General features: G+C 35.7%; 4 protein-coding genes across 5 annotated transcripts; 2 read left to right on the forward strand and 2 right to left on the reverse strand.

Moving 5' to 3' along the window:
• Positions 1-6,004: 6,004 nt before the first annotated feature.
• Positions 6,005-8,398, forward strand: LOC104116960 (fructose-1,6-bisphosphatase, chloroplastic-like). Its single transcript, XM_009627923.4, has 4 exons — positions 6,005-6,563; positions 7,176-7,406; positions 7,616-8,122; positions 8,213-8,398. The coding sequence occupies exons 1-4, from the start codon at positions 6,126-6,128 to the stop codon at positions 8,282-8,284; spliced, it is 1,248 nt and encodes a 415-aa protein (XP_009626218.1). The 5' UTR covers positions 6,005-6,125; the 3' UTR covers positions 8,285-8,398.
• Positions 8,399-9,043: 645 nt separating this feature from the next.
• On the forward strand, positions 9,044-11,461 carry LOC104116958 (fructose-1,6-bisphosphatase, chloroplastic-like). The gene is made up of 4 exons (XM_009627920.4): positions 9,044-9,653; positions 9,733-9,957; positions 10,554-11,060; positions 11,245-11,461. Exons 1-4 carry the CDS (start codon positions 9,213-9,215, stop codon positions 11,314-11,316), a joined length of 1,245 nt encoding a protein of 414 aa, XP_009626215.1. The 5' UTR covers positions 9,044-9,212; the 3' UTR covers positions 11,317-11,461.
• LOC104116959 (cell wall protein RBR3-like) lies at positions 11,297-14,624 on the reverse strand. 2 transcript variants are annotated; one of them, XM_070195132.1, is made up of 6 exons: positions 14,376-14,624; positions 13,835-14,036; positions 12,038-12,848; positions 11,848-11,954; positions 11,695-11,754; positions 11,297-11,591 (listed from the first exon to the last, which is right to left on the reverse strand). In XM_070195132.1, exons 1-6 carry the CDS (start codon positions 14,547-14,549, stop codon positions 11,563-11,565), a joined length of 1,383 nt encoding a protein of 460 aa, XP_070051233.1. In that variant the 5' UTR covers positions 14,550-14,624; the 3' UTR covers positions 11,297-11,562. The 2 variants fall into 2 exon arrangements, with proteins under 2 accessions (XP_070051233.1, XP_009626216.1); XM_009627921.4 differs by having other exon boundaries at positions 12,038-12,866.
• A 2,275-nt stretch (positions 14,625-16,899) lies between these two features.
• Positions 16,900-18,954, reverse strand: LOC104116957 (tubulin beta-2 chain-like). The gene is made up of 3 exons (XM_009627919.4): positions 18,419-18,954; positions 17,908-18,177; positions 16,900-17,799 (listed from the first exon to the last, which is right to left on the reverse strand). Exons 1-3 carry the CDS (start codon positions 18,810-18,812, stop codon positions 17,120-17,122), a joined length of 1,344 nt encoding a protein of 447 aa, XP_009626214.1. The 5' UTR covers positions 18,813-18,954; the 3' UTR covers positions 16,900-17,119.
• Between the last annotated feature and the right edge of the window lie 5,704 nt (positions 18,955-24,658).

A 24,658-nucleotide genomic window follows, 5' to 3' on the forward strand; every position in this document is an offset into this window, starting at 1 on the left:
TAATTGTTACATGCTACTTGAATTATGTGTCTTAATTGTTATTTGACATTTAGCATATTAAATATTAAACTGCCTATTTTCTCCCTGATTTCTATAATAATTTGCTATTTGACATTGTCTGTTTCATGAATAAATCATAATTATTGTATGCTTGTTGTCTTATAATTTTATATTAATTGTTGCATTTATTGGGGAAATTCCTTCTATAAGAATTGATTATAATGAATATATTGGAGGATCGGGTTGCACGCCGCAACAGACTTATTAAAAGTCTATATTGGAGGATCGGGTTGCACGCTGCAACAAACTTATTAAGAGTCCATATTGGAGGATCGGGTTGCACGCCGCAACAAACTTGATTAAAAATGAATATATTGTGAGAGTGGGTTGCATGCTGCAACAGAATTGAATGTGAATATATTGTGAGAGCGGGTTGCATGCTGTAATTTTTTCTTTTCGATCGCTATTTATTATCGATCAGCCTAATTTCGACTGATTAAAGTCGGTCGAAAATCGGTCGATTTTTTCAATTTTCCGACCGATTTTGATCGGTATTTCTGGACAGTTTTAGATAGTTTTCTAGTAGTGTCAGGATTGATACATCTATTAGATTTCAAGTTGTACTATGTACTGTGATATGTTTTTCTTTAAATGCAAAGCAAACTTAAAAATCCCAAGATTAAATTAGAGATAAATTTGTCATCTACCTTATACCATCACTGAATCAATAGAATAGTATGTCAAGATGTAGGCTTCGGAGCAAAGAAGCCTCACAAAGACAAAGTATTTTTGTGCCTAATAATACTTGGCGAGATAAAATACAAAAATACAAATCAACTTGATAAAACTCACAAAGAATCGTAAAACATGAAAATTAAAATCTCCAAAGAGCACAAAGATGGAACTCACCAAGCTAGAATAAGATATTAACGTAGCCCGTCTGAAATCAATTTTTACTTTTGCCTCATTAGATATTAACTGATTAAAATTAGACTAGGGATGGTAGAAGCAAAAAGACACGAGGCTAGAGCACTTTATGGCTTCATATGAATTGATCAATTTGAACCTTATAATTTGCTTTAAAACTGACTTGGCCACGGGAGGCTAGAGCTCTTCTTTTCGGTACCCTCATTTTCAGTTTTTACATATCTCGTTTGGATTCCGAAGAATACTATATACCATTCCAATATTGAGAACCACATACATTGTGCATTAAATCCCAACAAACAACTAATACAAATCCCAAAAGAACCGAATACATTGTGTATTGTAAACTCATTCGTATGGGAATGAAGTAGGAGAAGCTCAACAACATTGTCATAGTTATGAGTATTTTTACCTTTCTGTACAATATTAATGTACAGTTAATATGATTTTTAATAGGGTAAAAAGGTCCAATAATTTTTTTGGAACATTTTACTAATAAGAAGTTTTAAGAACTCACGTTTTATTTTGGACGGTGGACAATACTTGTGCTTGCCCTAGTTACAAGACCTGCTGAAAACTATACTTTGACCCCCAAAGATCTAAAGTTGACACTTTAAACAAAAGAACTAAACATGCACTCAAATAACGTAAAGGGCTACGTATAAGTTGTATTTAGCTACTGTTAATATTCTTTTGTGAATAATTAATTTGTAATTAGTTGTAATTAATCATATAAAGAGACATCAATTTCTCTTATATGTATGACAACATCCATTATTGAAATTATTACTTTCATTAATGTACAAAATATCATTTAATGGGAGGTAATTTTAATATTAGTTATAGGGTAATTTGGTCATTCAAATTTTGAAGGACATTTTAGTAAACTAATTTCACCTACAAGTTTTAATACTTATAATATATTATGTTTGTCTGTATTCTTGAAAGAAACAAGTTGGTGTCCATCAAGATGTAGCTGAAGATGATATACATTTGGAAACATTTCACTAATAGGGAAAGCAAATATACACCATGCTACCTCAGGTGGTGACACCCACCTAGCAGATTGGTATTCCTTTATTTCATCTATTTCTATGTTTGTATCATTAGCATGTATATGAAATGCAATTTTATCATATCATTTGCAAATATACTTATAAATGTACTTAACAACTTTAATATCATAGCAAATCTCTACATTCATATGGCAGTTGAACTTACAAAGTAAATATGGATTATAAGGAACAACCCATGAATTATCAAGAAAGTGTCCTCTTATTTGCACTTTCTTACCCGTGTTTCGTCTTCTATAAATTGAATACGAATTTTTTCATTTAGTTGTTTGTTCTGCAAACTCTTTTGGATACTTAAATTTATAGTGACCTTTTTTTTCATACAAGAATTTGTTGGATTTAATTCTCCGCATGGACCGTGCATCATGTGATCTATAACAAGTGAATATAGTGTAGGATTTTCTTTTTTATCCGTTAATTCAGCACATATAAATCGGTCATATGCTTCAGGAGTTAGTAATTTATATTTTTCATCAAGTATTATAAGAAAATGAGCATGTGGAAGTTCCCATTTTTGGAATTCCACTGTATACATAAATGCTGCGACTTTACCAAATATTTGTGTTTTGAGAATATCCTTTTTCAACTCTTCTAGTTTTGCTCGAAATACTCGACTAACTAAATCAGGTCTATTTTGTGTTTCATCTATCGTTAGAAGGTTTTCTTTTATTTCAGGCCAAGAAGGATTACACGTCATTGTTAAAAATATATCTGGTTTCCAAAGCGTTGCACTAATGCAATAGCATCCATATACCTTTGACGCATATCTCTTAGGCCTCATGTAAAGCTAAGTGAGAGTATTTTTTATTTTTCAACTTGTGAAGCTTCTCTTTTCCCACATCGTAGAATATCTAAAAGCCCGCTTAATACATCAACTCTGAATAAATCCTGATTAAAAGAAGCAAAGTCTAATCTTTGGATTTCAATTTTTATACATTCATCCACAATATATTGTTGGAATAATCTTCCAGCATGTAAAAGTATATTTTCATCATCTCTTATTTGAAGTTTGTAACAATAATATTCACGACAAGAAACATTGTCTCTTTTTCGTTTTCGTTTTTCATAACCTCAGCTTCCATATCGAGTAATCCATCAATTGAACACATATTCATTATACTAGGTAATTGTTCATGTTCACAGTATATTCGCGTTGTTGATTTACCAGTAGAATGCTTAATTTTCTTAATATCACAATGCCATCCATTTTGACCGTGAGGGAACAATAATGGATATTGCAATGGATCATAACAACCATAATAATAATTAACCAGCTGACTTCTATCACTTTTCGTATATATACGGATATGTGGTGCAGGAATAAAATTATTGATATCTTGTTCGACTCATATACCTGCAACTTCTGATACAATTGGTAAGTTGTATACTCGTTGATCTAAACCAGCATCACTCTTAAGCTCAATGTAAAAATTAGATAATTGCGGAATATTTATTAAAGATTTCAAAAATATTGAGTATGGATTAATTTTTAGTATATTCATCAAACGTTTTACAATATCTTCATTCAGTTTGTTTGAACATGCCATTCGATTTCTCACTTCATTTTCACTATCAAAGAAGTATAACTCAAGGTTTTTTCCTTTTTGATCAGTTGGTATCAAGTCATTTACGAAATGATACATTTGCCCTTGAACACGGAATGTATAGATACCATTATTTCTTTTTGCTAGCTCTACCAAGGGATGTGAACACAAATATGTTATTGTATGTTCTAATGTAAGTTCGAAAATATTTTGATTCCTCACTATTTTCCAGATAATGGTTTCTTAACTCTGTTGGCATTTCATGTAAAATTAGTTGAATAGAACCGTTACCACAACAGAATGCAGGCAGTTCATATTCAAATTTTTTGCTCCACAAAATTGGCATTTTGGTACTTCTTTTAATTTAACATAAGTATTTGCTGCTTGCATACTACTCGAACAACCAGCATCTGTGAAAACATTCCCTGCATATGAAAACTCTAGTATTGAGTAGATTATTAACCCAGAAAAAAGGTAATCACTATTGTTCTCAATAGATGTAGTTTATACAAACCGTGATTTTTAGTCATGCCTGTTCTTTTCCTTGAAAAAGGCAATGGGTCATTTATAATAAGAGAAATTTGGTTTGTAGAAACATTAGCTGCGTTAGTGGATGATGCGTTAGCTGCATCAACACTGATTGAAGATTCAGTAGACCGTCGTCTTTTCAATTCAGCTCGATTTGCACGCCGTCATGCCAAAATGGCCTCTTTTTTATTAGGTGGCATCAGTCTATATAATTCGCGTCTCCTCGCCCTTTTGTCAGCATGTGATTTTCCAAAAGTCTGGTTATTTTCATGTTTTCTATTCGCCATTAAACCAGATTATCTATTGCCGTGATATTTTTCTTATTATTAAGGCTTCAAAAGGAATACTCTAAAATTTAGCTACATGTAATGATATTATGTAAGTTTAATCATAATGGCATATATCACAAACAAAAGCAACTAAGGTAATGATATAAAATTTCATAACCAATTCTAAATAGAATAGATTACCTTTTAGTTGAAAAGAGTTAAAAGTATGATGGGATGGCCTTAAATGAATAAAATGAGTAAATTCTTTACTCATAAAAAATAATTAAAATAAATAGTACATTAAGATTTCCTTGTAATGTCTTCAAAAGGAAGTTCATAACATCACCTACATATTACATTTTTCTTTTTGTTAATGTCTTGGGGAAGTTTTCGCGTGGGTGAAAAAGCTAAACAACTTGTCTATATACTCACAATTGGAACCACTTGACTTGATTGTGTGAAACAAAAAGTATATTGACGATGAATATTATAACTTAAACTCATTGAATAAGTATTACTACTATTTATGATGTACGGGCAAAGAAAAGAGTTAAAATAATTGTAATAAACCCAATCTAGATTCAGATTCTCAAAGTATGGTCTACACGTCTATTTCTATTCTCCCGGTTTGTCAATGAATTCTTTAGAAAATCCAATTACATAATTATTAGACAGGATAAGAGGGGAGTTCAAAATTTTAAGTTAACTAAATATAGCGTATATATACCTGGGTTCGGTCCTTCAAGGCCTGTTAGAGCTCTCTTCAACCTGCTTATGGCTAGATCAATCGGTTTTATTTAGCGAGGAACCGTATCACTCGGTGTCGAATGGTCAAAGTTAAACGCTTTAAGCATCTCCTTTTAAACCCTAGCTTCTCCTTCGATCCAAAAGCTGTCGATCGCATGTGCGATGTGTCCAGAGTTTACCTTCGGATCAGAGCATGTTCAGCATCGGAGAATTACACTTTTTCTCCCGCCTCAGCTTTGCGATCGTGTATATATTTATGTATATAGTTCGAACTGAAAACAGTACAACCCTACACGAATAGACCGTCGCCAATACACAAGGCGTAGAAGTTTGTCATGGACCATTGTAAGATTGGGATAACGGTATCCAAGAACCCAAGTTATTGGATTTATTCTGCAGCCTAAGATCAGAGAGATGTGAATTCTGAACTCAGCTCAAAAGCTTAACCGCGAATGTCAGGATAAGTGGGACCCTCTTAATTACCAGCCTTACACTTACATCCCACATTTGCCAGCGCCAAATTAAGAGAATAACAAACAGTACCACAATAATCAATTACAAAGTATATTACTCGTTAGCTTCAATTTTATATTGTATTTTCTTCCTTTTCTTTTTCAAAAAGAATATTTTCCTGTACTTAAAAAAAATTAACATTAAATTTTTTATTTTACCTTTAATGATATATTTTTTATAGCCACCAAAATGTCATAGCATGATTAATATCACATTGTCTATAAAACAAAAAGGATGGAGTATAATAACATAAGTATTTTAATAGGCGATAAAGGAGACCAATATAATTAATTGAAATTAAGATTAATGTTTAGTAGTAAGTCTTTTAGTTTGATTAAAGATTGTAAGTTTAACTAGTGAGTAGTGAAACAAAATATAGACAGAATGAATATCCAATATTCATACATACAGATACAGTAGTATTAGTTTTGACTTGGAAGATAGTTGTTGTAGTAAAGGATGAGAAAGAAATTTTTGTGATCACAAATCACTAAGCCAAAATCAAAAGTAAAGCAAAATTACCAATGGCGGTTTCAACTACCACAGCGCCAACTTCAAACTTTAGCTTCTCTAGTTCTCATTCCATTTCTCGCCTATCTCTTTTTCAACTATTCACTCTACACAAAAAGACTTCATTTTTGTACACCAAAAACAGTAGAAAAAGAAGGTGTGGAGATGGGGGAGTGAGGTGCATGGTCATTAAGAGTAGTGCAGCAGAGGCTATAAAAACCAAGAAACAGAATGGATATAAGCTGCAGACTTTAACTAGCTGGTTGTTGAAGCAAGAACAAGATGGGGTTATTGAGTCTGAACTTACAATTGTTATTTCAAGTATTTCTATGGCTTGTAAGCAGATTGCTTCACTAGTTCAGAGAGCTGGCATTTCCAAACTTATTGGAGGTCAAGGTGCTGTTAATGTTCAAGGAGAGGATCAGAAGAAGCTTGATGTTGTCTCTAACGAGGTTCATAACACATTCTTGTATTTTGCTTTTTTTTTAAACCATCCACTTTACTAATTCGAGTTTGTGCCAAATAGGCCTACTGAGGGGTAAACCGTCGTACCAGTTACCTCTCTTGTGCAATCCTCAATGGGAACTAGGACTTTCACTACCTCCAAATCAATAAGATTATCCTCTGTTGCTTTGAAAGTGTGGTATTGATTAACATCCAGTGTAAGGTCAAACATTAAACTAAATTTCAAGTTTTCCTGGAATTCAAAGAATAGAAAACCAACTTTTGTGATCCAAATTTATTTGACCTCAGAAGAATGACAGAGAATTATTATCTCTTCACATGAAGAAAATGAGATTGATATGTCAAAGATGGACCAGTGTTCTGTTCATGCTTAAAAAGGGAGTAATAATTAGGTGTAATAAGTGAACTTGCTATTAATGTGGTTACAACTTGTGTCACAATGAATCCCTCTTCCCAGTACCTTTGAACAAGCTTACAGATTGTGCCCAAACAAAGATGCACTAGTTGTCAAGGAACAAATTTATGGTTAGTATTATTTAGTTATAGATGAGTATTATTGAGGCTAGGTAACTGAAGGTTGATGTTAATTGTTTGAACAGGTATTCTCTAATTGTCTAAGGTCAAATGGACGGACAGGGATTATAGCGTCAGAGGAAGAAGACGTACCAGTGGCAGTAGAGGAGAGTTACTATGGAAACTACATTGTCGTATTTGATCCTCTTGATGGATCATCAAATATTGATGCTGCTGTATCTACTGGCTCTATCTTCGGAATATACAGTCCAAATGATGATTGCCTCAGCCTCGTTGATCTTGAAGATACTACCACGGTACTAACTGGACTACCTACATATATCTTCCATAAAAATAGCTCATAACATCCAGGTTTTATTGGTGACAATGTGGTTTAGTCTCAAATTTATGTTATATCTGCTAGATACTTTGTCCTATAGTTATTTTCATCTATTTAGTTACGAATTGTGTTAGAACGATCATCAAAATAGTTAGTTAACAATCGAATACATGTCCAAAATTGCAGCTTGACAATGTGGAGCAAAGGTGCATAGTGAATGTGTGCCAACCAGGGAATAACCTTTTAGCAGCAGGCTACTGCATGTACTCGAGCTCTGTGATTTTCGTGCTCACGTTGGGAAAAGGAGTCTTTTCTTTCACCTTGGATCCAATGTTTGGAGAATTCATTCTAACTCAAGAAAACATCCAAATACCAAAAGCTGGAAAGATGTATGCGTTCAATGAAGGAAACTATCAGCTGTGGGATGACAGGTTGAAGGAATACATTGATCACTTGAAGGAACCCGGTCCTAATTGTAAGCCTTACTCGGCTAGGTACATTGGCAGTTTAGTTGGTGATTTTCATAGGACACTTTTATATGGTGGTATATATGGTTATCCGAGAGACAAGAAGAGCAGGAACGGGAAGTTGAGACTTTTGTATGAGTGCGCGCCCATGAGCTTTATTGTAGAACAAGCTGGTGGCAAAGGATCAGATGGCCAACAAAGAATTCTTGATATTCAACCAGTTGAGGTGAGAATAAACTAACTGTTACATTTGCTGCTGACAAGAAAAATATGTTAGTAGTAGTTAATTTGGTTTCTTTTGTTTCTATTGTTGCAGATACACCAACGCGTTCCATTGTATATTGGAAGCACAGAAGAAGTTGAAAAATTGGAGAAGTACTTGTCTTAGTGACTCTTTCACCCTCTTTAATATTGTAAGCATCAAAACACATGAAGAGCTGTAAATCTGTATATAAATTCAAAGAAACTCTTTTTACAAGTCTTGGCACAAATTCCTGAATAATTATAGGCTCTTGAAAAGCTATGCAGTGATTCAATTCACTATAAAAATTGGAAAGGTGTTCATATGTCATATATTTTCTTCTTAACGGGCCAATTACTTTTACAAACTTAGTTTTGAGTACCCCAAAGTGGTTCCTCAAGAAATGGGCTTCGGATAGTGATAATATGTTCAATAGGTTAAGAAGTAAAAGGGCAGCCTCGTGTACAAAGCATTTCGCATTCACGCAGGGTTCAGGGAAGGGCCGCAACCTAAGGGGTAAATGATGTAGACAGTTTACTCTAATGCAAACATTAGTGGTTGCTTCCATGGCTCAAAGCCCTGACCTATAGGTCACACGGAGATAATTTTACCATTGCTCTAACGTTGTCTTTCCAATAGGCTAAGAAGTGTTTCCCAAATTTTGGCTGTAATGGCAATGTTAAAGAATATGAGCTTTCAAATGATGGAACTTCTACTATTGCTTCTTCATTGAAATATGCATTACGACCATAAAAACATGAAAATTCCATTATTGTGTTGAGAATTATCCTCTCCTTTAACGACCTTTGATTTTCTGAAGTTTCCTTTTTAAGTCCAAAGAATACATTCTTCCCTTTGCAATAAAAGAATTTAGAAGTGAAATCACCTTTCTGTTGGGATTGTAGGGACACCATTTTCATCCCTTGAATTTTCAGCCGCATATCTAAAGCAAGTTGCTCTTTACTTTTGGAACTTTAGATATTTCTAATGACAAATCATGTTCACACAATAGTCAAAAAGGAAAAGATAAGCTGGCAATCCAATAGTCAATTCAGAGAGACAAGAGAAGAAAGAAATGGCTGAAGCTATTCCAAGATTTACTTGGAACACCAAATTCTCAAGCTCTTCCATTTCTCGTCTCTCTCCTAATTTCCATCTCCTTCCCACCAATATCAAGAGATCACAACAGCTAAATAATGACAATTTCAGTTCTAATTCCAATTCCAGAAGTCGCTGCGAAGCAGTGGGCGTGGAAGGAGCAAAAACAGCCCCAGCACAGATCAAGAAGCCTATAAACCGATATGAAATGATAAACTTAACAACATGGCTGTTGCGGCAAGAACAAGAAGGAAATATAGATGCAGAATTAGCCATAGTTCTTTCGAGCATATCGTTAGCCTGTAAGCAAATTGCTTCGCTTTTACAAAGGTCAAGTATTGTTAACCTTACTGGAGCTCAAGGCACTGTTAATATCCAAGGTGAAGATCAGAAAAAACTTGATGTTATATCCAATGAGGTTAGTTTGCTTTTTTACCTCCCAAGAATTAGATTATTGTGAATTTAGTGCACTGAAAATGCTGGTTGAGTTGCTGTAGTTGTTCTGCAATTGTCTAAGATCAAGTGGGAGGACAGGAATTATAGCATCAGAGGAAGAAGATGTACCAGTTGCAGTTGAAGAAACTTATTCTGGAAATTATATTGTAGTGTTTGACCCCATTGATGGATCTGCTAACATTGATATTGCCTTAACCACTGGATCAATATTTGGAATTTATGGTCCAGATCAACAATGCCTTGTAGATATGGATGATGATTCAACGGTAATTCTCTCACAATTTTAACATGAAACTTAAGTATTTATGGTCCAGATCAACAATGCCTTGTAGATATGGATGATGATTCAACGGTAATTCTCTCACAATTTTAACATGAAACTTAAGTATAACAACTATGCCTCAATCCCAAGCAAGTTGGGGTCGGCTGTACGAATCATCATTGTCCATGTCGCTCCATTTAAACTCAATCTCAGCTCTATATTATATATAAAAAATTAGAACTAATTATGAAAAGCACAAAAGTTGAAGGGGAGGCCTTCTGGAGTAATGGTAAAGTTGTCTCCGTGTGACCTATAGGTCACAGGTTCAAGCCGTGGAAGCCGTCACTAATGCTTGCATTAGAGTAAGTTGTCTACGTCACACCACTGTGGGTGCAGCTCTTCCCCGGACCCTGCGTGAACGAGGAATGTTTTGTATACCGAACTGCCTCTTTTTTTTATGAAAAGCACAAAAAGTTCTTTATATTTTCTACTGACATCTAACAAGAAACGTGAATCACACGGAAAAACAAGTGTTGTTACTTAACATATGGAGCTTTCAATTTAATTTGCATCTCATGATCCAAATTCTTGGATTTTCAGATTGACCAAGCCAGGGAAAAGTGTATAGTTAGTGTTTGCCAGCCAGGGAGCAATTTAGTAGCAGCAGGATACTGTCTTTATTCAAGTTCAGTGGTCTTCACACTTTCAGTAGGAAATGGAGTATATGCATTTACTCTAGATCCAGCATATGGAGAATTTGTTTTGACACATGAAGATATCAAAATACCAAAGGCTGGAAGAATCTATTCCTTTAATGAGGGAAATTATGATCTATGGGATGAGAAATTACAGAATTATCTTGACCACTTAAGACAACCAGGTCCGAATGGCAAGCCATATTCAGGCCGTTACATTGGTTGTCTTGTAGGTGAAATCCACAGAATGTTGTTGTATGGCGGTATTTATGGTAATCCTAAGAACAAGAATGCCAAGAATGGGAACTTGAGGCTCTTGTATGAGTGTGCTCCAATGAGCTATATCATAGAACAAGCCGGTGGCAAAGCAACAGATGGCACCCAAAGGATACTGGAAATCATGCCTGAGCAGGTAAATTTGAGAACCTCTATTCAAAGAGAGGGAAACTTCAGATTCTTTAACAGCAATATAGTTGAAGATTGAATTTGCACTTGATTCTAGATGATGTAAAATAATGATAAAAACGGTTCAAGTAACATAATAGTGTATTTGTTTCATGAGTCCATAGGACCCTAATTACTTTTCTTTGTTGCAGATACATCAGCGAACGCCTATTTTTATTGGAAGCACAGAAGAAATTGAGAAGCTGGAAAAGTACCTTGCCTGAGTTTGATTTCATCTGATGAGATGCGAGTCATGTACAATAGATATTTTAGTGCATCAAACAAACAAAATGTACCTAGAAGCTTCTCTTTGACTCAAATCCATCTTATATTTTAGCAATAAAAGAATAGTTCATCTTAAAAAGGTCATTCTATTGGGTTTCATGAATCAAGTCAGATGTGATGATTCTAGCATGTCAGCTTCCATATCCATCCGTCAAAGAATTTAGTCAATTTCTTGCACACGAGTTCTAATCTCTTGAGCTTCTGTTACTCTTAACTGCAAAGACGATAAAGAAACAGAATCGATTAGTCTTGTGGCCTCTATTAGCTATTTGTACAAAATAAAAAGTAACACCAAAAGTGAAGCAACTACCACTTACCAGGACTTGCAAGTTGGATACGCTTGGTTACAGATTTCACAGTTTTCACGGTATCTGAACCTGAACAATCAATGACAAATTTGAAAACCATTAACATCACTTTCGCAGAAAAGAAGATCACATCCAATTGCATAGTCAAGAATTCCCTTTTACCTAGTAAACTTGTATCTTTCTCTGAAAAGACTTCAGTAACTGTCGATGAAATCTGTGATGTAACTTGGTTTGCATCATTTTTTACATTTCCAGACTCATATGGTGACCTGTGCATTAAACATAAGATGGCACTATATGAAGGATGCAAACAAGAAATTTTTCTTCATGACAAAAAAGCAAGAATTTTTACCCTGAAAATGAATATGGAGAAAAGTCCAGTTTGTCCTGGCAAGAATAATCAATCCCTTGTCCATCAATGTCAAAATCACGCAGCAGTTCAGAAAAACTAAAATTTGCACCCAGAGCATCTAAGTTAGGAAAATCCAAGTCAAAAATATCTCCTTCCTTCTCAGACTCGGATGTTGAAATCATGTCAGGAATTTGTGGCATCTCTGAACTACTTGGAATATCTGAGGCATCAAAATTCAGCCTACCTTTTACTTGATCTCTCTTCACAGGCCTCTTCAGGTTTGCTTTAACTGGCGAGGAAGCCGAAACACAGTGATTTCTTTCTATGGAATAGTATGCTATTTGTTTGGTGGGGGTCACTTGAATTGTCTCTGAAGAGATTATCATGCGGTTAGTCGACATTAGATGAGAGGGAGTAGATTCTTTGCTGAAAGTTGCTGTTGAACACATTTCTGGTGGAGAGATAGGTTTGTCAATTTGGGATGAAGATGCTATTGGAGGTGTCTTAGGACCAGAAGAATTAGTTACAAGGGACTGAATGGGTTGGTTCAACAAACACTTGTCAATGTTAGATCCTTGGACTGGTGACTTGTTTGGTTCATCAATGGGATCTGATAACTGAACCACAGAGTTCTTCACAACATTGTTGTACTGATTGGTGGGTGATCGAGTACGAGATTTCTTGGCAGCTGTGGAAGCATATGAAACATCCTTGGACCCTTTTCTTTTTGAAGTTGTTGGGATGGAGTTTGGAGAAGAAAATTTCATGGCATCTACGGCAGTGTTGGAAGGCATTGATGCTGACATAAGAGCTGAACCAGAACAACAACCTGATAAATTTTATAACAATAGAAGTCGGTGCTAGAAAGCATGTAATACTATGGATCTAAGGAATTGATTGTTTCCTGATTATTGCAGTTAACGAATAATAATGGCATTCATAACATGGAATAGCACATCTTTCAGGGGGAAAAAGCAATGGATTAATCCTAGGAATGATGTGAATTCAATTATGGTGCTATATCCCAATCTTTTCTTCAAGGGCCTGCACCTTTATTTGTGAATATATGTCCACTCCACAACAACAATACAATAGCGCTGAACTTTATTGAGGAGCCAAATTCAGTGAGTAAGACATCAGATAAAAAATCTACGGCCTATTATTGCAATGGACTAATTTGACTATCACATCAGTGTACATAAAACAAAGACTTCTTTGTGTTGAAATTAAACTCTGGTTGAGTGAAATAGTTAAAAGAAGAAGAAACCCAAACTTAAGTTTCATCAGTCATAAATGTATTACCACCATAGACATTTCAGCCTAGATATGAGGTGGCAGCTACTGATACAAGCTTAATACAAAGACAATAGGAAACATATAATAAGTGCGCCTATAATGTGATGCCAAATTGGGAATTTGAGACTCAAGGTGGCATATCCTAACATCTCAATGATTTATGTCTTATAAAGTTATTATAATATCATGCTTGCTCAGGTGATGCCATAGTTGGAAATTTGGGACCAGATAAGTGTTTGCCATGTGTGTATATGTTGAAAAATCTCACAGTCTGTGACCTTGAAGCTCAACAAATTATATAGTACTCAACAATCTGAAAAAAAATTATTTTTGTTGGATGCAAACATTGTAGGCAAAATCTTGGAGCAACTAGCTCACGACTGTTAAGCAAACTACTATAACACTATTGAGACAAATATACTAACAAACAGATAAGCAAGTATATATATTATGCTTTGGGGAGGACAGTTAAAAATAGAAATAAACAGACAGAATTGAAACCTGCTGATTTGGGCAATGAAGAAGCAGGAATTGAGGGAGGTGGTGTCACCTTTGCACTTGCATTATAAATGTTCATAACACCTTGCATCCCCCTTAGCAAATTCTGAACCTGCATTTTCTCTTGCTCTAAAAACACTTTCTGCTCTTTCAATCTTATGTACTCATCCAACATTGCTCCTAAACTCAATAAACTCCTCGGCGCCTGTTCAAAAAATCATAAAACAGAAAGAAAAAAAAAAATCGTTGATTCATGGGTTCTATATTGAAAGTATGGAATCTAAAATGTACATCTAACACTATATTTAATAGAGTTTAAGCTTTGTACAATGGTGTAAAATTATTTACACAATCAGGTCAATTATTGGATAATTAAGTTAAATCTCTTAATAACTATAACTAATAAGTAATCTGGGGAAAATGGTAAGAACATGCAATCATAGGTTAAAATTACTTGATAGTGCAAAAAACAAAACAAAAAATTAAGTGTCAAAGTATATAACTTAAACCCATAGAGAAATGTGCGAAAAATGTGAACGGGCACCTCATGGATGGGAGATTTAGAGAGTAGATGTGAAGCTTCGGAGCGAAAAGTGGAGCGGGTTTCAGAGAAATGGTTATCAGAAAGGTAACGGTCGACGATGAAAGCAATTTGGACAGGAGTAACTTTGCCTTTGCCTATGATTTCAGCTCTTCTTGATTTGCTTTGCTTCGCCATTTTCACTTTCTGCAGATTCTAAGATGCAGAGATTGGGGAAAGGAAATGTGAGAAGAATTTGGGAGGGAAAGTGCATATATTTGTTAGAGTTGTGAATAGGAAGGAGGGAAAGAAGGGGAGAACGTGGAGGAGATGACAATAAGCGCGGGACTATTCGAAAAGTGGTAAAATACAAAAGGGCGGTAAAATAACAAAAGAGTAATTTATTGTTATAAATATGGGTGAAATTCAAAAATAGCCAATTTTACGATTGATAATTGAAAAATAGTCAATGTTTCAAAAGTAATAGAAATTTAACCACTTTTCATGTAAAGATAAATTTGAACAAAAACACTGTTCAAAATCCATAAAATATTTCTGCATAATATACTGGAGTTCGAATTTTTTACATGTTAACTTCCAGCATAACATGCTGGAATTTCATAAAGTGCTGGATTTCTAATATAATATGCTGGAAGTTCATATACAGGTGCTTCAATCTCTAGTATATTATGCTGGAACGTTCCGTATATGGAGTTCCAGCATAATATGCTGGAAGTTCATACACAGGTGTTTCAATCTTCAGTATATTATACTGGAACTTTTCGTGTTGTAGCAAAGAAGTGGAGTAGTTATTTTTTAATGATTTTACAAACGCTGACTATTTTTTAATTACCAGTCCGAAAACTGGCTAGCCCGTGCTATTTTAACAATAAATATAGGTGAATTTTCATATTAGTCTCTTTACATTTGTTATTGTACCACTCTTTTTAAGGTTTGAGGTATCACTTATCTTTTCTTGCTTTTTTCTGAGTCTTTGTGGTGAATGAGATCACATAAAAATATTACTATGATATTTCAGAACTGACCTTATGTAATCTAAATTATCGAATGCTAAATTTGTAAAACAAATGTCATGCTTAATTCTTTTTATGCTAAACAGTTTGTGTTAAACTAAATTTTAAAATAAATCAGTTGATGCTGACATAAGATAGATTGACCTATAAGATCTTTTTTCATGTATGCAAAATGTTAAATCTAGCCAAGAGTTCTTGGGAATAAGTTTACCAATTTAAAATGTAGCATATGAACTACTCCTATTTCAAGGGTCAAAAATGCAGATGAAAAGAGCTGTATGGTGGCAGAATTTTTGTACCATAACTAGGCCTTAATTTTTTTGTAGCACATGAACTACATTTAGCATATTAATCGCGCAAAAGTTGATTCCTGTCATAAAATTTGATTACTGGACCTTCGCCAATAATCGCCATTAATAAAATCATAATTTGATAACACCATAAGTTGGATTTCATTAGAAATCAAGGGGACATATTCCCTTTATGCTGAGTTGATTTCCTTAGAATCATTCCATCAGTTAAGATTAAATTTTTAAGTAAAAATTGCAAATAAAATTAAATAAGAATTATCTATAGATGAGTAAAGTGAATAGCAGATTATAAAATACAACTAGATTGTAGTTTTTTTTTAACAAACGGCACAAACCAAAATCGATAAGTGAATAACCAAACCATACCTAACTTATCTACATATGGTATTGGTATAACATTTTAGAAAGAAAAAAAGAAAAAAAAACTACCGAACCGAAATCTTTCAAAGCCGTACAAAACCGACCAATGCACAGCTCTGCCAGATTAGCCCTGATTAATGAGTGACCCTCCAAAGTCCTGTATCTAGCTAGTACCATATTGCCATGTAAATCATCCGGGATAGTCTTCAACTACCAACAAGTAATAGATTTTTATTCTGGTACATGTGATATCTTTTGCAGAGTTTCTCTAATGTTGCTACAGAGTGCTGCATCTTATTGAGTTTCGTGTCCATGAACATGCTCTGAAAGTCATCTCCATTCTTCTCTACAAGTCTGCCAATATCAACTCGTTGTATAGACGTGAGTGGTTGCAGCGGAGCACTTTTTCCATCCCTTCGCTTCTTCCTCAACTTCACTGCCTAGTCCAGATCGGTGGCATCATCGGACGGAGGTGGTTTCTGCGGCGGCGGGACCTGAAGGGAGTCGGTTTCGATCATATGAGAGGTTCGGCAACGGACACCAAGCAAGTTAGGGTTCGGCAACTAGATTGTAGTTACATCGAGTAAACTATAAATCTCACAAAACAGCTTCAGTAGACAACTAAATTGATTCAACAGCTTGCCTTAGCTTATCACACAAGTGAGCCCCAACCAATTTAGACAAACACAATGTGGCCTAAATGCAGATGAATTAGAGAACTATGGAAATACCTATTGTAACTGCAAACCAAACATTGGGAACAAGTTATTGCTACCGACAGCGAAAAGCACATATAAACACATAAAACATGAAACAGAACAAGACAGCAGAAAACCAGCAATGTAATAGAGCAATACTTCATCATCATAAAACCAAGATAAGTACGATTAAACACAACCAACAGAAACAAGTACTATTACAATACTGCAGATTGTCTTAGAAGCTAACAAGAAAATTACATGATAGCATATTATAGCTATCAAAGACTACTACTTTCCATTGCCGTTGTCAATGCCAAAGGACCATCAACTGGAAATTGTGGTGCTTGGTTCATACATTCAAATTAAGCTTCATTAAGATCCTCTTCATCTTCCTCATAGTAATCTCCCTCCTCATCAGCAGTAGCATCCTGGTACTGCTGATACTCCGAAACCAAATCATTCATGTTACTTTCTGCCTCGGTGAACTCCATCTCGTCCATTCCTTCACCAGTGTACCAATGCAAGAAAGCTTTTCTCCTGAACATAGCAGTGAACTGCTCACTCACACGCCTAAACATCTCCTGAATGGATGTCGAGTTACCGATGAAGGTAGATGCCATCTTAAGTCCAGTCGGTGGGATATCACAAACAGTTGATTTTACGTTGTTTGGAATCCACTCGACGAAGTAGGACGAATTCTTGTTCTGCACATTGAGCATTTGCTCGTCCACCTCTTTGGTACTCATTTTACCCCTGAACATAGCAGAGGCTGTCAAGTATCTTCCGTGGCGAGGGTCAGCTGCGCACATCATGTTCTTGGCATCCCACATTTGCTGGGTAAGTTCAGGAACTGTCAAAGCTCGGTATTGCTGAGAACCACGTGAAGTCAGTGGTGCGAAACCAACCATGAAGAAATGGAGCCTAGGGAATGGGATCAGATTCACAGCTAATTTTCTAAGATCAGAGTTCAATTGCCCAGGGAAACGCAAACAACATGTGACACCAGACATTGTAGCTGATATCAAATGATTCAAATCTCCAACTGCTCAATTCAGATTAAAAAAAAAAAAAGAAACAGTTAAATAATAAGTTATAAATCAACTGATCAGGTGGTAAAGAGCAATGCAATGAAAATGGTAAAATGACTTACAGCTGGGGGTCGTAAGCTTGAGCGTTCTGAAGCAGATGTCATATAAAGCTTCATTATCAAGGACCATACATTCATCGGCATTTTCAACCAATTGATGCACCGACAAGGTAGCATTATAAGGCTCAACAACAGTGTCAGATACCTTAGGCGATGGGAAAACTGAGAACGTAAGCATCATTCTATCGGGATATTCTTCTCTGATCTTTGATATCAGAAGCGTTCCCATTCCAGATCCCGTTCCTCCACCCAATGAATGGCACACTTGAAATCCTAATATAAAAAAAAAAATCAAAACACCAAAAACATTAACAAAAATGCCTCAAAACTCACGCATCTATATCAAAAATAAATATTCAAACAGCATGTTTGAAAAAATGCCTAAGAGAATCCTGAAAACTGGCGGCGGAAATATCAACAAAAGCCTCAGAAATGCACGGATCTATAACAAAAAAATAAAACACAAGCAAATAAAATTTGACAAAATGCCAAAGAGAATGGTAGAAACACAAACCTTGAAGGCAGTCACAGTTTTCCGCTTCCTTACGAACAACATCAAGGACAGAATCAATCAATTCAGCGCCTTCAGTGTAATGTCCTTTAGCCCAATTGTTACCAGCACCAGACTGACCAAAAACGAAGTTATCAGGCCTAAAGATCTGACCGTACGGACCAGATCTGATACTGTCCATGGTACCAGGTTCCAGATCCATAAGAACAGCCCTAGGAACAAACCTTCCACAGGTTGCCTCATTGTAATAAACATTGATTCTCTCAAGCTGGAGATCTGAATCGCCGTTGTAACGGCCGGTGGAATCAATTCCGTGTTCGGCACAAACAACTTCCCAGAACTTGGCACCGATTTGGTTGCCGCATTGTCCACCTTGAATGTGAAGGATTTCACGCATTTTTGAAACTGAGATCTGAAAAAGATGCAAAAATTTGAAAAAAAATGTGTAGATCTCAGAAATAGGAGGCAGCAGAGAAGAGTCAAAAATTAAAGAGAGAGATAAATGTAGGGACAGGGGAAAGGGTTTGTTTTTATAGTGAGGTTATAGATTTTTTGAAACGCTTTTAGGGTTTGTAAAGAAAGGGACGGGATGAGCTGTAACGGATAGTGAATTTACGGTTCGGATGTATTTTCTATTTTTAACAAGGGTGGAGATTTATTTTTATACATTCAATTTTTTAGGAAGGAATTTGAAATTTGAAAATTTTATGGGGAACAGCTGGTCCAGAAATTTAGTAAACGACAAAGTTAATTAAAGTGTGACGTTGATTTTTCGTTCACTACTTTATCAATAGGTCATTTGTATATATATATTCACGAAATCACCTTTGTTTGAGTTTTGAAAAAAAAATATTTTTTGTAAACTCAAGTTTTCTAAGTTTTGAATTTTTGAAAAAACTTTCGTTTGGACGCTTTTGCAAGAAAAATAACTTTTGGCAGTCTCTAAAGTTATCATAATTTTTCATTTAGATACCTCAACTAAAAATTTTATTTTACACACTCCAATCTCACAAGCTGAATTCACAAGTCATTCATAGGAGACCAAGTTTTAAGTACATTGGGTTAGTTATTCAAGGGTAGTGTAACGATCCGACTGGTCGTTTTGAGCCCTAGCGCTTCATTCGGCAGTTTGAGGCCTTGAGTAGCTTCACTTCAGGTATTATGACTTGTATGTGTGATCGGAATTGAATTTCGGGAATTTCAGGATTGATTTAGAAAGAAAATTCTAATTTCGGAAGCTTTAAGTTGGAAGAATTAGCTAAGATTTGACTTTTGAGTAAACGACCTCAGAATCACGATTTAAAGGTTCCAATAGGTTCGTATGATGATTTCGAACTTGGGCATATGTTCGGGTCGAGTATCGGATCACCCCGGGAGCATTTCGGCGCTTATTATGGAATGTTGGCATTTTAAAGTTTTAAGAATTTCATAAGTTTGGTTTGAAGTAGACTTTGATGTTGTCGATGTCCGTTTGGAATTCCGATGTCACGACCCCAAATTCCCTCCGTAGGATGTCGTGATGGCACATAGTCTCTAAGACTAGGTAAGCCTATCAATGCGGAATAATAATAAATATCTGAAATAAATAAACTACAATTCAAACAATTTCAACTCCCAAAACCCGGTAGAAATAAGTCACAAGCTTCTAAGAATTTATTCTCAATGTCTCTATATGTCAAGGTCTAAATAAAATATAAGGAAGCAATATAAAATGATAGAAGGGGACTCCGGAGTCTGCGGACGCTGGCAGATATACCTCGAAATCTCCGTGCGCAAGTAACTCACTGACGTCTAGGCTGGTAAAATGTACCTGGGTCTGCACAAAAAGATGTGCAGAAGCATAGTATGAGTACACCACAGCGGTACCCAGTAAGTGCCAAGCCTAACCTCGATAGAGTAGTGACGAGGTCAGGTGAGGCCCTACTGGAATATAATAATGGCATGGTAAAATGTTTATCAATGTAGTAAAATAAAATGACATTGGAAATGAATCAAATAGTATGTCACATTTAATGACATCAAATAATTACAAATAATATCTCGTGGAATCAAAATAGAATTTCCTTCAACTTTATGAAAATCACAACAATTGATCGAAATCAACTATGGCCATAAATCAATATCAACAAGGGCACTCCCGAGGTACCGCCTCGTAGTCCCAAATCATAAATAAATTCACAATATCTCATTTTCTTATATCACCGTGGGAGCCTTCACAATTTATTTAAAGAAAATATTTTTTTCCGAAATAGCATCTCGCGTTTTAGCCACTCTTATCACACCACATGACTTCTAGTAGTTTCCCTACTAGCCACGCGTATCAAGCCACCCTTATCTCACCGCATGCGTTTCAACACTCAGACCTTATACCACCGCATGCGTATCAATATCACAATATATCACAATTTGTACCTCAAGTGCTCAAATAATTTAACTTGCCAAAATAATTCAACAACAATATTTTTCCACAATAAAGAGCTCACGGCTCATGCCAAAATAAATCATCAATAATAGTTTTCCACAATAAAGAGCGCACGGCTCCCTCACAATGAGTATAAAAATATTCAGGAGTAAATAATTTAGGAAAATAATATTTCAGAATCTTTACTATGTTGCTTCAATATCAAGTTTTAAAATGTCAAATACTTCATATTAATAATATTTAATTTAAACTTCAAATAATGCATAGAATAAAAGAAACCAAGTTTCAACTAAACAGGTAAAACAATTAGTAAGAAAAGATCAAATAAATTTGAAGTATATATCTCAGATCAATGATGAAAAATATAACAAGATAAAATAATTTAATAAATGCGCAACAGTGATCTACACAATTTTAAAATATAATCTTTCGCAATTTAGCCCGTGTACACACTCGTCATCTCGTGCACATGACTTTCAACATATTTCAATAATCACATCAATACCAATCCTAGGGAAAATTTCTCCCACACAAGGTTAGACAAGTCACTTACCTCGACTTGCTCCAATTTAATCAAATATTATGCTTTTTCCTCGATTTTCTGACTCCGATCGACTCGTATCTAGTTATAATTAATTCGATACAGTCAACAAAAATTATAGTAATCAATTTCATAAGAAAATATTATATTTTCATTAAAATCCAAAATTAGCTCAAAATTTGCCCGTGGGGCCCATATCTCGGAATCCGGCAAAACTTATAAAATCCGACAACCCATTCAATTACGAGTCCACCCATACCAATTTTACCAAAATCCGATAACAACTCGACCTCCAAATCTTAAATTTTCGTTTTTGGAGGATTTTGCAAAAATCTTGATTTTTCTTCTATAAATTCACGGATTCATGATGTAAATAAGTATGGAATCATGAAATATAATCAATATAGGATAAGGAACACTTACCCCAATATTTTCCCGTGAAACTCGCCCAAAATTCGCCCAAGAACCGTGCTCCAAAAATTCAAAATGAAATAAATGAAATGACCATTTTTGATCCTTAAGTTTCTGCCAATCCGTCACTAAAAGTCCATTTTTCGTCACTAAAAGTCCATTAGAAACAGCTCTACCAGTCTTACTTCAATTGATCATAACTTTATGTACAAATGTCCAAATGATAAATGGTTTAACTTTATGGAAACTAGAATCCACCGACTACAACATTCATGTTTTGCAATTTTTCTGATTCCTTATGCATTGCGAGATATAAGCTCCCAAAGTCGGCTGCATGCATCAGAATTTCTGGCGAAACTGCTCTACCAGCCTTCATTCAATCCATCATAATTTTCTGTACAAATATCCAAATAATACATAGTTTAACTTTCTGAAACCTATAATCAAACGACTACAACTTTTATGTTTTGCACATGTTCGGATTCCTTATGCATTGCGAGATATAAGCTCCCAAAATTAGCTCCACGTACGAAATTTCTGCAACAGAAATTTCTGCAACAGAAATTTCTAGCACTCTTTGTCCGAAATCCATTCCGTTTACCTTCCGAAATCCACCTGAGACCCTCGGGACCTTAACCAATTATTCCAACATGTCCCAAACTACCATACGAACTTAGTCGAGGCTTCAAACTACATCAAACAACATCAAAATAATAAATCACACCTCAAATCAAAATCAATAAACTTTGAACTTTCAAATTTTATATCTTGTGTCGAAACACATCAAATCAATTCAGAATGACTTCAAATTTTGCACACAAGTCATAAATGACATAACTGAACTATAAAAATTTTCAGAATCGGATTTCGACCCCGAAATCAAAAAGTCAACCCATGGTCAAACTTCCCAAAAATTCAACTTTCGGCATTTCAAGCCTAATTCTACTACGGACTTCCAAATAAAATTCCGATCATGCTCCTAAGTCTAAAATTACCATACGGAGCTGTTGGAATCATCAAAATGCTATTCCGGGGTCGTTTGCACATAATTTGACATCCGGTCACTATTTGAACTTAAACTTTTAATTTTTTATCAAAATTCCATATCTCTGGCTAGGGACCTCGGAATTTGATTTCGGGCATACACCTAAGTCCCAAATCACGATACAGACCTACTAAAATTATCAAAATATTGATCCGAGTCTGTTTGCTCAAACTGTTAACCAAAGTCAACTCAGTTGAGTTTTAAAGCTCTAATTCACATTTTAATTCATTTTTCACCTGAAAACTTTTCGAAATATTTTTACGGACTGCACGATCAAGTCGAGTAATGGTAAATAGTGCTTAGATCACATAATTAATTATTAAATTTAAAGATGACATTTTGGGTCATCACATCCGAGCCTTCGAATGGGTTCGTATTGTGATTCATGACTTGTATACAAAGTTTGGTATCATTCCAGAATGTTTTGGTATGGTTCGGACGCATTCGTCGAAATTTAAAAGTTTGAAAAGTTTTAAGAAGGATTTTGGTCGTCGATTCGTAGTTTAGATGTTGTTAGATGTGATTTGAGGCCTCGAGCAGGTTCGTGTCATGTATTGTGACTGGTTGGTATGATTGGACAGGGTCCCAGAGGCCTCGGGTGAGTTTCGGATTGGAATCAGATCGAAATTTGAAGTTGAGGAATGTTGGTTTTAGCCAACTGCTGGTGCAATCGCACCTGCGAAAAAAGGGACGCAGATGCGACCCCGCAGAAGCGGCTAGGCTAGTGCAGATACGGATTTGCTGGGGGAAGGTTGAGACTGCAGATGTGGTCGAGTATCCGCAGAAGCGGACTCGTACATGCGGGTGAGGCGTCGCAGAAGCGAGGAAGTGGGTCGTAGAAGCGATCGGAGATGATCAGGGCAGCGGTCGCAGGTACGAAGCACTTCCCGCACCTGCGTTAGCGCAGATGCGGTGCCTGGGGCGCAGAAACGGGCAGGGTTGTTGGGCACGACTTCGCAAAAGCGTGGATTTCGCCGCAGAAGCGGCCAAGATGATCGCAGAAGCGGAAGGTCGTCTAGGCAAAGGTGTTTTTATAAAAACGGAATTTGGCCCATTTTCTTTCATTTTCACTTGGTTGGGGCGATTTTGGAGAGATTCAAGGGGAGATTTTCATCAAGCAACACAAGGTAAGTGATTCTCACCTATTACAAGTTAAATACATGGTTTGTATAAGGATTTAAATATGAAAATTAGTAGAAATTGTGAGGGGTTTTGGTAAAAAATCTAGAATTTGGTATTTTTTGATTTTGACCACGAAATTGGATGTGGAATTGAGAATAAACTATATATTTGAGTTCGTAATATTATGGGTAATGTTTATCTTCGAAAATTTTCGGAATCCGGGCATGTGGGCCCGAGGGTTGGCTTTATCGACTTTTCGAGCGGGGTTAAAAATTATTTAAATTGATTAATTATGGGTATTAGAATACATTTTAATTGGGTTGCACACTGTTTGAATAGTTTTGGATCGGCGGGCTTTGATTCGAGATGTTAGAGAGGCTTTGGAGTCGGTTATGGAACTTCAGAGCGAGATAAGTCTCATGTCTAACTCTGTGAGGAGAAAATTACCCCTAGGTGATGTATTTGTTATGTGCTACTTATTGCGTGGGCTACCTACGCACAGGGTGACGAGAGTTCGTGCGTAGCTAGATTTATGTTATTGATCGAGTCGTACGCCTCGGCAGTTCTATAAAATACTCTTTTGAAATAATGCGTAATAATTGGCAAGAAGCCAGCATATCTGTGAGCTTTTCCTGATTGAACTGTGACGATATATCTGGCAAGGTCCAAAATATATATATACTCCGATTGAGGAGGTAACTA

This window comes from Nicotiana tomentosiformis, chromosome 2 (genome assembly GCF_000390325.3).
Source record: "Nicotiana tomentosiformis chromosome 2, ASM39032v3, whole genome shotgun sequence".
Lineage (NCBI taxonomy): Eukaryota > Viridiplantae > Streptophyta > Magnoliopsida > Solanales > Solanaceae > Nicotiana > Nicotiana tomentosiformis.